This window comes from Budorcas taxicolor, chromosome 7 (assembly GCF_023091745.1).
Source record: "Budorcas taxicolor isolate Tak-1 chromosome 7, Takin1.1, whole genome shotgun sequence".
Taxonomy (NCBI): Eukaryota; Metazoa; Chordata; class Mammalia; order Artiodactyla; family Bovidae; genus Budorcas; species Budorcas taxicolor.
The window spans coordinates 109,561,620-109,574,238 of NC_068916.1; the positions used below are offsets into that span (position 1 = coordinate 109,561,620).

General features: G+C 40.9%; 1 protein-coding gene across 1 annotated transcript in view; it reads left to right on the forward strand.

Annotated features, from left to right (window-relative positions):
- The window catches only part of CAMK4 (calcium/calmodulin dependent protein kinase IV), a 272,208-nt gene that overhangs the window by 150,787 nt on the left and 108,802 nt on the right, over positions 1-12,619 (forward strand). Inside the window, exon 4 of the mRNA XM_052644106.1 lies at positions 2,143-2,225. Within this exon, the coding sequence (XP_052500066.1) occupies positions 2,143-2,225 (83 nt within the window). The remainder of the gene's footprint in view (positions 1-2,142; positions 2,226-12,619) is intronic.

Genomic DNA, 12,619 nt, shown 5'->3' on the forward strand with positions numbered 1-12,619 from the left:
GAATCGAACCAGGTCTCCTGCATTGTAGGCGGGTTCTTTACCAGCTGAGCTCTCAGGGGGGCCCCTTAGCCATGGTACCACTAGGGGGCTCCCACTCTCCCGTCTTCAGGGAGCAGCTTTCACCTCCATGTTTCTCCCTCGTGGCCCTAAAATGGCTGCTATATAGTCTTCATAAGTCTCCAGGTCTGTGTTCAAGACAGAAGGGAGCAGAGAGGTTTAACAGCAGAGTCTGATAAGAAGTGTAAAAGCTTTTCCAAAATTTCCAGTTGCAGAATTCTCTTCAGATTTTACTGGCCAGAGCTGGTCACACGATCACCCTAAATGGCACGAAGACTGGAAAATTAAGGACCTGGGTTATCATAAATGGCTTAGACTAACCATAATCCATAATTTGAGACTAGGTACTACCAGGGTCCAGCCCTGGTTGGATCCAGGGTATCCTCAGGGGGACAGCGTCAGCGACCTAGATGAATAATTTGTTTAGAGATATAGAAAGAGATAAAGAAGGAATATAGCAGTTAGGAAAATAGAGGAGAGAAAGAGTCTGATACTCCTTGGTTTATGCAGAGAGCCAATAAAGCCTCAGACAAAAGACTTGCTCTGTTCACGTAGGCCACAGGCGTCCGCTTGAATAGCAGAGGGTGCCCCGCCTCGGGCTCCCTCTCATGTGGGTCTTAGAAGCCTGGGCAAGAAAGTGAACTCAGAGGGCCTCTACGCCCCAGGGAGTCAGCCTGAAAAGAAGATAAAGAAAGAAACAAAGAAAGACATGGGAGACCAAGCTTCAATAAGCGAGGCCCAAAACTTATTTTTCCAGGGAGCTTATATACCTCAAGCTGTACATAGAGAATAATGGAATACAAAGTCATGCAGGGTCAGCAGCCCTGACCCTTATTGAGACCAGGCTTTCTCTCTGCATACCTATCTATCTGTATACACAGGTCTTAGGTGATTTACATCATCTTATGGCCAGGAGGCCTACTAACATCTTATGACCCTTTCTGATAATGATTAGTCAGCCAGAAAACTCATTTTCTCCAAAGGTGATTTTTCTAAAGTCAGGCGCCACCCTCTGAAAGCACTAGATAAGGTTGCATTCCTATAGGGTAAAGGTAAAGTGGGCTATAGCATGGGAGGAATTTATTAACTCAAGGTCTAATGTGGTTAAATCAAAGGACATTTTTCACAAGCTTTAGAGAAAGGTGGTAGGGAATAGCCCCCCATTAATGTCAGAGGTGTTGGTGAGAGGCATGATATAGTAAAACAGACAGATTCTGGTTTTGGGGTAGATGCTCGAGAGGGTTCAGGGGGGTCCCTTGAGGCCTGATATCACCTTTGCCCATCAGGTCTCTTCCTCATGACCTTTGCCATGAGTGGGATCTCCTGTGCTGGCTCCCGGCAAGGTACCTTGATTCCCTAAACAAGAGTTCTGTTTGCAGTAAAGTAGGGAGAGAAGGGTTTGGGGTAAGTAGTTAGCAAAATTTTCCATATACAGTCACCACTTTTACATTATCTATCTTATTTCTTTCAAAGAGAAGTCAACATGAAAATTTCCTCAAATATATATGTCAGTCCTGGTCACTTGATTCTCAGAAGGAAAATATCCAAAACTGGATGGATTATCTGAATATCATGAAAACCCTGTTATGATCAGTCAAATCACTATCTCTCTTACTTTTCTGAGTATTCTTTTATCTACCAGCAACTCTTTAGCTGTTAAGGGATTCCCTTTCTGTGCTGATAGAATTTAACCTGGTCCATTCTATCTCAGACCCCTAATTGAAGTCCTGTTCTGAGAGAAAGAAACATTCACATCTCTACCAGTCATGATGGTTTCAAATGGTTTAGGAAGTTTTGCTTGCATCTGTTTTTTTTTTTTTTTTTTTTAATTCGGTTGAAATTCAGACATTTGAATGATTTGGCAAAATTTAGGAAGCACTTCTAGGGCAGCTATCTTTAGCTATCAAAAGGAAAAATATAAAAGTTCAAAAGGATCTCTGAACAAATGAGGTGACTGATAAAAAACAACCAGAGAGTGACAAATGACTGTCTGCTACTAGAATAAGGAGATGTTGTAACCATAGTTTTAACAATTCTCTAAAGATGAAAATAAAGAATTTGTGATTTTTTTATATCTTTTCCCAGATAAAACTTAAAGAGATATTTGAAACCCCTACAGAAATCAGTCTGGTCTTAGAACTCGTCACAGGAGGAGAGCTGTTTGACAGGTGAGTGGGTCCTGGAAATGTAACTAACTACAGTACAGTTTTCCATCTAATCACAAAAATAACTGAAGGGAAATTTCTCCTGAAATTCTTCATAATGACATGCTATACCAGTTAATAACTTCTACTCAGATAAATATTTGGTAAGATGTGGGTAAATGAAAATTTGGGATGCTTAGTGAATGAAAAAAACACTGTGCTGTTTACTTTTGTGAACATCTACTTTCTACATACAAAACAATTTCTAAAGTCATACTAAATCTAAGCTCAACAGTAAGATTTAAGAGGATATTTTGTGAGAGAGTATTTCATGAAAATTATAGACAGAATGCGGTCCACTGGAGAAAGGAATGGCAAACCACTTCAGTATTCTTGCCTTGAGAACCCCATGAACAGTAGGAAAAGGCAAAATGATAGGATACTGAAGAGGAACTCCCCAAGTCAGTAGGTGCCCAATATGCTACTGGAGATCAGTGGAGAAATAACTCCAGACAGAATGAAGGGATGAAGCCAAAGCAAAAACAATACCCAGCTATGGATGTGACTGGTGATAGAAGCAATGTCCGATGCTGTAAAGAGCAATATTGCATAGGAACCTGGAATGTCAGGTCCGTGAATCAAGGCAAATTGGAAGTGGTCAAACAGGAGATGGCAAGAGTGAACGTCGACATTCTAGGAATCAGCAACCTAAAATGGACTGAAATGGGTGAATTTAACTCAGATGACCATTATATAATCTACAATTATATATCTACAACTGCAGGCAGGAATCCCTCAGAAGAAATGGAGTAGCCATCATGGTCAACAAAAGAGTCCAAAATGCAGTACTTGGATGCAATCTCAGAAATGACAGAATGATCTCTGTTCATCTCCAAGGCAAACCATTTAATATCACAGTAATCCAAGTGTATGCCCCAACCAGTAATGCTGAAGAAGCTGAAGTTGAACGGATTTATGAAGACCTGCAAGACCTTTAAGAACTGACACCCAAAAAAGATGTCCTTTTCATTATAGGGGACTGGAATGCAAAAGTAGAAAGTCAAGAAACACCTGGAGTAACAGGCAAATTTGGCCTTGGATTGCAGAATGAAGCAGGGCAAAGACTAATAGAGTTTTGCCAAGAAAATGCACTGGTCATAGCAAACACCCTCTTCCAACAACACAAGAGAAGACTCTACACATGGACATCACCAGATGGTCAACAATGAAATCAGATTGATTATATTCTTTGCAGCCAAAGATGGAGAAGCTCTATACAGTCAACAAAAACAAGACCAGGAGCTGACTGTGGCTCAGATCATAAACTCCTTATTGCCAGATTCAGACTTAAATTGAGAAAGTAGCAAAAACCGCTAGACCATTCAGGTATGACCTAAATCAAATCCCTTATGATTATACAGTGGAAGTGAGAAATAGATTTAAGGGCCTAGATCTGATAGATAGAGCGCCTGATGAACTATGGAATGAGGTTCGTGACATTGTACAGGAGACAGGGATCAAGACCATCCGCATGGAAAAGAAATGCAAAAAAGCAAAATGGCTGTCTGGGGAGGCCTTACAAATAGCTGTGAAAAGAGGAGAGGCAAAAAGCCAAGGAGAAAAGGAGAGATATAAGCATCTGAATGCAGAGTTCGAGAGAACAGCAAGAAGAAATAAGAAAGCCTTCTTTAGTGATCAATGCAAAGAAATAGAGGAAAACAACAGAATGGGAAAGACTAGAGATCTCTTCAAGAAAATTAGAGATACCAAGGGAATATTTCATGCAAAGATGGGCTTGATAAAGGACAGAAATGGTCTGGATCTAACAGAAGCAGAAAATATTAAGAAGAGGTGGCAAGAATACACAGAAGAACTGTACAAAATAGAACTTTACGACCCAATAATCATGATGTGATCACTCATCTAGAGCCAGACATCTTGGAATGTGAAGTCAAGTGGGCCTTGGAAAGCATCACTACGAACAAAGCTAGTGGAGGTGATGGAATTCCAGTTGAGCTGTTTCAAATCCTGAAAGATGATGCTGTGAAAGTGTTGCACTCAATATGCCAGCAAATTGGGAAAACTCAGCAGTGGCCACAGGACTGGAAAAGGTCAGTTTTCATTCCAATCCCAAAGAAAAGCAATGCCAAAAGAACGCTCAAACTACCACACAATTGCACTCATCTCACATGCTAGTAAAGTAATACTCAAAATTCTCCAAGCCAGGCTTCAGCAGTACGTGAACTGTGAACTTCCTGATGTTCAAGCTGGTTTTAGAAAAGGCAGAGGAACCAGAGATCAAATTGCCAACATCCGCTGGGTCATGGAAAAAGCAAGAGAGTTCCAGAAAAACATCTATTTCTGCTTTATGGACTATGCCAAAGCCTTTGACTGTGTGGATCACAGTAAACTGTGGAAAATTCTGAAAGAGATGGGAATACCAGACCACCTGGCCTACCTCTTGAAAAATCTGTATGCAGGTCAGGAAGCAGCAGTTAGAACTGGACATGGAACAACAGACTGCTTCCAGATAGGAAAAGGAGTACGTCAAGGCTGTATATTGTCACCCAGCTTATATAACTTATATGCTAGTACATCATGAGAGATGGTGGAGTGGAAGAAACACAAGCTGGAATCAAGATTACCGGGAGAAATATCAATAACCTCAGATATGCAGATGACACCACCCTTATAGCAGAAAGTGAAAAGGAGCTAAAAAGCCTCTTGATGAAAGTGTAAGTGGAGAGTGAAAAAGTTGGCCTAAAGCTCAACATTCAGAAAATGAAGATCATGGCATCCGGTCCCGTCACTTCATGAGAAATAGATGGGGAAACAGTGTAAACAGTATCAGACTTTATTTTTTTGGACTCCAAAGACACTGCAGATGGCGACTGCAGCCATGAAATTAAAAGACGCTTACTCCTTGGAAGAAAAGTTGTGCCCAACCTAGACAGTGTGTTCAAAAGCAGAGACATTACTTTGGCGACTAAGGTCCATCTAGTCAAGGCTTTGGTTTTTCCTGTGGTCATGTATGGATGTGAGAGTTGGAATGTGAAGAAGGCTGAGTGCTGAAGAATTGATGCTTTTGAACTGTGGTGTTGGAGAAGACTCTTGAGAGTCCCCTGGACTGCAAGGAGATCCAACCAGTCCATTCTGAAGGAAGTCAGCCCTGGGATTTCTTTGGAAGGAATGATGCTAAAGCTGAACCTGAAGTACGTTGACCATCTCATGCGAAGAGTTGACTCATTGGAAAAGACTGATGCTGAGAGGGATTGGGGGCAGGAGGAGAAGGGAAAGACAGAGGATGAGATGGCTGGATGGCGTCACTGACTCGATGGACGTGAGTCTGAGTGAACTCCGGGAGTTGGTGATGGACAGAGAGGCCTGGTGTGCTGCGATTCATGGGGTCGCAAAGAGTCGGACACGACAAGCGACTGAACTGAACTGATAGATAGTTAAGTGTGTATTATAATAGTATTTTTTGTTATGATCCAAAGCTTAGGAAAATAGATTCTCTCCAAATGATTGTTTGTAGGGCTACTTTCTTTTTAGGCTCTTTAAAGAGGTCCAAGTGTCAGAGAAAAATATGATCTATTATATCCAATTATAGACAATTTTAGTTGTCTGTTCATACATTCATCACTTAAGGCAGAGGCTTGAGGGTGCAGGGAGTCTATCTGGAAATCTGGTAGAGCATAATACAGATATGTTATTTGTGCAAGTTTTAAGTTTGTGCATGCTTTAAGTTTCCATAGCTCTCCCACCCACCTCGTCTTCTCAGAATTCCCTCTTTGCCCTGATGTGGTCTTGGGAGCTCTTTGCTCTGCTGATCAGGGTAATTAAACAAAAATGAATTTGGAAGAAGACAAAGAAACTGAGTAGGCTTATATTAGAAACGGTAAGAAACTATAGTTTCTGTGATGTAAACATCTTATTGGTTGAAGAATGGGTGAAGAGATAAGTGGACTGAAGGCAGAAGAGAGGGTGAGGACCACTGATGTAGCCTGAACGCCTGGAGCCTAGTAAATTCTCAGTAAATAGTTGCTGCATGGGTGAGTGCATGAGCAGCTGCTGCAGTGAGTGGCCTCAGAGGAGAACGATGCCTAAGGGAAGCAGGCTTAGAATGTGCTGGAGAGACACATGCCCCCCCTCTCCTCCCCAGCTCCACCTGGTTAAATTTGCTGTCTCTTCAAGAGCTGGCAGAAGTCTTCAAAGTTTTCACTGTTGTTGCTTAGTCACTAAGTCCTGTTCATCTCTTTATGACCCCACAGACTGTAGCCCACTAGGCTCCTCTGTGCATTGGATTCTCCGGGCAAGAATACTGGAGTGGGTTGACATTTCCTTCTCCAGGGATCTTCCTGATGCAGGGTTCGAACCATATCTCCTGCATTGGCAGGCAGGTTCTTTACCACTGAAGTACCTGGGAAGCTCCATTTTCAAAGGTCTGTCTGCTTTTAATGTTACACTGCAGATTTTTGCTGGGGTCCAGCCCCGTTGGATCCAGGGTAATTTGAAGGTGGGGACAGAATCAGCGTCCTAGGAAAAAACTTATTTAATTACAGATATATAGAGAGATTAGAAACAGATAATGTAGTAGGAAATACTAGTGGAGAAAAAGAGGCTGAATAACTTGGTTTACGTGGGATACCAATAAAATTCCAAGACAAGGAATTTGCACCATCTACGTTGGGCCACCGGTGCCACTTGAATATCGGAAGGTGCCCCTCCTTGGGCTCCTTCTCACATGGAACTTAAAAACCTGGGCAAGTAAGTAGACATGGTGAGCACTCATGCTCCAGATGGGAATTTAGCCAGAAAAACGGGGAGCAAGAAAGAAACAACACGGGGGAACCAGTCTTTCCAGAAAACTGATCTGATTTCTTTATTTTTTAGGTTTGCTTATATACCTTTTGTTATACATAGGGATGAATACAGAGTCATGCAGGGGTCAGCAGTCCTGACCTTTATCAAAATCAGGTGCTTCACATAAATGTATAAAAAAAGGTCTTAGGGGTTTTACATCATCTTCTGGCCATGAGGCCTGCTGACATTTTATGATCCTTTCTTTCTGATAACCACAAAACTTATTTTTTCCAAGGGTGTTTTTTCTTAAACCAGGCACCACCCTCCAAATAAAGTTGCATTCCTATAGGGTGAGGGTGTAGTGGGTTACAATCAAGAAAGGAATTTATTTAACCCAAGGTTAACATGGTTAATCTTAAAGGTTAATACTTATTTCTCCTATATGATAGTTATATTCATTATAAGGGCAGGGAATATGGAGATTTAGCAGCAAACATCAGCTCAACAAATGAAAACCCTTTACCAATGTTCCCCTTAAGATCTATTTAGTCTTAAGATAGTGATAAAGTTACAGTTTTGCATAGTAAGGGCACAGTGATTTATAACAAAGTACAGTGATCTATAACAGAAGAGAAAATTCATTAACTCAAAAAGTCTAGTATTGCTAACATCAAAAACTACTATATTTCCTTTTCTATGTTCCAAATACATTGATTAATGTATTCCCAGGTGCCTAAGGATATGGACTGGAAAAGGTCAGTTTTCATTCCAATTCCAAAGAAAGGCAATGCCAAAGAATGCTCAAACTACCACACAATTGCACTCATCTCACATGCTAGTAAAGTAATGCTCAAATTCTCCAAGCCAGGCTTCAGCAATACGTGAACCGTGAACTCCCTGATGTTCAAGCTGGTTTTAGAAAAGGCAGAGAAACCAGAAATCAAATTGCCAACATCCGCTGGGTCATGGAAAAAGCAAGAGAGTTCCAGAAAAACATCTATTTCTGCTTTACCGACTATGCCAAAGCCTTTGACTGTGTGGATCACAATAAACTGTGGAAAATTCTGAAAGAGATGGGAATGCCAGACCACCTGACCTGCCTCTTGAGAAATCTGTATGCAGGTCAGGAAGCAACAGTTAGAACTGGACATGGAACAACAGACTGGTTCCAAATAGGAAAAGGAGTACGTCAAGGCTGTATATTGTCACCCTGATTATTTAACTTCTATGCAGAGTACATCATGAGAAACGCTGGACTGGAAGAAACACAAGCTGGAATCAAGATTGCTGGGAGAAATATCAATAACCTCAGATATGCAGATGACACCACCCTTATGGCAGAAAGTGAAGAGGAACTAAAAAGCCTCTTGATGAAAGTGAAAGAGGAGAGTGAAAAAGTTGGTTTAAAGCTCAACACTCAGAAAACGAAGATCATGGCATCTGGTCCCATCACCTCATGGGAAATAGATGGGGAAACAGTATCAGACTTTATTTTTTTGGGCTCCAGAATCACTGCAGATGGTGACTGCAGCCGTGAAATTAAAAGACACTTACTCCTTGGAAGAAAAGTTATGAGCAACCTAGATAGTATATTCAAAAGCAGAGACATTACTTTGCCGACTAAGGTCTGTCTAGTCAAGGCTATGGTTTTTCCTGTGGTCATGTATGGATGTGAGAGTTGGACTGTGAAGAAGGCTGAGTGCTGAAGAATTGATGCTTTTGAACTGTGCTGTTGGAGAAGACTCTTGAGAGCCCCTTGGACTGCAAGGAGATCCAACCAGTCCATTCCGAAGGAGATCAGCCCTGGAATTTCTTTGGAAGGAATGATGCTAAAGCTGAAACTCCAGTACTTTGGCCACTTCATGCGAAGAGTTGACTCTTTGGAAAAGACTCTGATGCTGGGAGGGATTGGGAGCAGGAGGACAAGGGGACGACCGAGGATGAGATGGCAGGATGGCATCATGGACTCGATAGACATGAGTCTGAGTGAACTCCGGGAGATGGTGATGGACAGGGAGGCCTGGCGTGCAGCGATTCATGGGGTCTCAAAGAGTCAGACACGACTGAGCGACTGAACTGAACTGAACTGAACTGAACTGAACTGAACTGAAGGATATGGAGGCCTGGCGGCAATCATTGACTCAACAATGAGAAAGCCCCATGCTAATTAAAACTTTCAAAATACTCCAAACTCTCTGTGCTGTTTATGGTTGAGAAGTTGTCACACAAGCTAGTCTGTCAGCAGAGAGCTTTGACCTGAGAGACCCTTGTCACACCCAGGGCAATGAATTAGCAGCAATTATTGGCACAACAAATGAAAAACCCTCCACCAATATAATTCCTAACCAACCCACTATACCAACAATTTCTAACTTCCCAAAAGAATCTGCCTTTAGTAAATCTAAAATATCTCTTGCCTCTCATGATTGGGAGGCTGTAAACAATCACATGTGGCCGGACGAACCTGTACAGGCAGACTAGATAACCTTCAGAGGAGTTCGTAAGTTGAAACACTCTTGTCACGCCCAGGAATTTTTACTGACTTGGAGCTATAAGTTAACTCCTTCTCAGAGAGGTGTAATGGGGGTCAGCCCCCCGTAAAGTCAGAGGTATAGGTGAGAGCATAAAACAGTAAAATAGGCAGACCCTGGTTTTGGGGGTAGATGCTTAGGAACAGGGGGTTTCCGGAGGCTGGATCCTGCCTTTGCGTATGCTGAAGCCTCCTTCCTCATGACCTTTGCCATGGGCGGAGTTCCTCACGCTGGCTCCCAGCAGATTTTGATCTTCAGATTGGAAGGAGCAAAATGGCCTTGATTGGAGATACATATATATCTTCAACAGATACATAGTTTTGTTCAGATGTATATTAAAGTTTCCTTAGAACAAGTTATGTCAATAACCAGGTTTTAAAAATTATAGCATTTACACTATGTTCATTCTTTATAGATAAATGAATCACCTGAGATACATATGCATAGGTAGCCTCAACATATACTTCTTGTGGGATTTGGTTCATAGCCAATTGGACTCATGTTGTAAATCCTGACTTAAGGAACAAATTATTGACTCTGAGTAGTTTGGTTAATTTCTCTGAACCTCAGAACAAATTTGAAGCTGTTGTGTGATGCTAGAAAGCCAGGACACGCTGATCTGCTGTAAGGACAGCTTTGTCTTAAAACCATTGTGTTCTCTCGTGCTTAGTCAAGACTCTTCTGGACTAGTTCATTTGAATGTTGCCTAAGTTTGTCCATAGTTGTTCTCTTTCAGCACTTCTTTAGCTTACTCTTTCATGGACATATTCCTTCTTCAGGTACATTAATAGAGTCAGATTATAGTTAGATCCTGCTGGCTCTGGAGTCGTGAGGTCTCCCTAAGGAAGACTGACATATTTCTCTGCTAATTGTGGTCTACCAGAGAAAAACCACCCATTCTTTGTAAATAATTCCAGGACAGGAATTTTCACAATTAAGTAAATAGTATTTACTCTGTACCTTCTTACCTCTGTTTGTTTCAGTCATTTTGGAAATAGGGGTCTCTCTTTCCCTTCTCCCCAGCCTTTCTGGGTCTCTCATCTTGTAGTCTAGTTGATTTTTATGGGGTAGAATTAATTCAGCTATAGATAAGAATGGAAAACTAAATGTCAATAAATTTTGTTTATAATGATAAATATTCAAATTTAGCAGAGGACATCTAAAGAATGGTAGATAGTCAGTAAAGCACTCAACCAACTGCTCTATGAACTCTTAGTGGTCTTAGATGATAGACTCCCCCCCCCACGCCAAATGTTGTCTACATGTCTGTTGCCATATCTGAGATAAATGTAGTTTCTCCATTAAGTTACTTAATCCTACAGTTATCTTTAAATTTGGGTCAAACTGAAAATATATCCTGCATTATTATCCACTTACTGGTTTCTTTCCTGAGAGATCAAAATCATAATATGATCTCTTTTTCCTGTACTTAGGTCAAAACCCAAATTTATTTAATTGCAATAACATAAATTCATTCCTGGTCTAATGATGACTCTAATAGTATCTAATGAATGAACTAATGGAGCAACTGATGAAGAGATAATTATGTTAGCCCATCATAGTCAAATGGTGTATGACTATATTTTATTAGCAAAAGATCTATGTTGCTGCTAAAAACCTAAACCTGATAAGTATAAGTGAAATCTGCTGTTTCATGTAGCATATGAGTAGTAAATTGCATGGGACAATGGATTACAGTTTTTGGAATAAAATCAGTGATATTTTGTGCCCAAGGAAATTCCCCCCAAAAATCTGCACAAAATTACAATATCATGAAGAAAAGGAATCTCTATAACATTTTCTTTCCCATCTTTCTTAATCTAGTTGCAATTCTTATAAATGTATTGAACTTTTCAAGTGGATAATGTGTGAGATTGCTTAAGAGTAAATGTCCAATTTTTTTTCCAGAAAATGATTGTATTATAAGGCAACTAATTCAGCAGTATCCTTCTGGTCTTCTAATTAAAATTTTTTAACTTTTTTTTTTCTTTTCCTGATTTTTGTCTAACTCTAGTATCAGGATATCTTGTGAATTTTTAAATTTGTCTTTTTCCTGCTTTCTCCTTGTGTTTTTGTTGGCCAGGTTATGCTTGTTCACATGCCAAACATTATTTATAAAAGGATTTAGAATTTAAGGCTTTAAATGCTGTTGCCTCGAAAAAAGCAAATTTTATTTTGCTTCAGTAGATAGTTAAGGTAAGGAACAGATCACTTTAATCTAATCAGGCATTGGAATGATTCAAAGCTGGGTTTCCTGAAAGCAAATCTATTTCTTGTCAGCTCTTATAGGTTTTGCCCTTTAAGGGTCCCAGTTGAAGCCAGGGGATTTTTGCCAAGGATCCCCTTCCTTGGCAAATCCTAAATGCCAGCTTCTGTTCCCTCTACCGTGTAAGGTGGCCTGTCAGCTGCTGATTTAGAATTCGTTAATGCCTTTAAAGAAAAAGCATAAGCATCAGGTATCAGGTCTGCTTTTCGGCATTTTTCTTCTCTTCTAGAGCTTGGCTCCTAAAGCCTTCACTTCCTTGGTAGCTCTGTGGTGTCTTCAAGTATACTTTATATTTTATTTAGCTTGTTTTCTTTGTTCTAACCTGTGGGCTTGTCCACCCCACCACTACTGAGAGCAAAAATTCAGTACATATGGTTTGAAAAGTTCTTTCACAGACAGCAGTGTGTCTTCCTCTTTTATGTCAACCCTTTGGGACAAGCAGGATGAAAAGCACTGTCCCACTCTACAGATGTGGAACCTGAGGATGTAAATGATTGTCCCCAGATAGGCAGTCGGTCTGTCTTCTGGTCCAACTCTTCCTCCCCATATGGCCTCATTGTCTTTCTTTTTAAATCCAGTTAGCCCCTTTCAAATTATTTACAAGAGAATAAACTGCTGTTTATTTTGTTTAAGGAGAATCCCTGATGTATTGCTTGAAAAGTGAAAGTGAAGTTGCTCAGTCGTATCCGACTCTTTGCAACCCCGCGGACTGTAGCCTACCAGGCTCCTCCATCCATGGAATTTTCAAGGCAAGAATACTGGAGTGGGTTGCCATTTCCTTCTCCAGGAGATCTTCCTAAACCAGGGATCCAACCCGG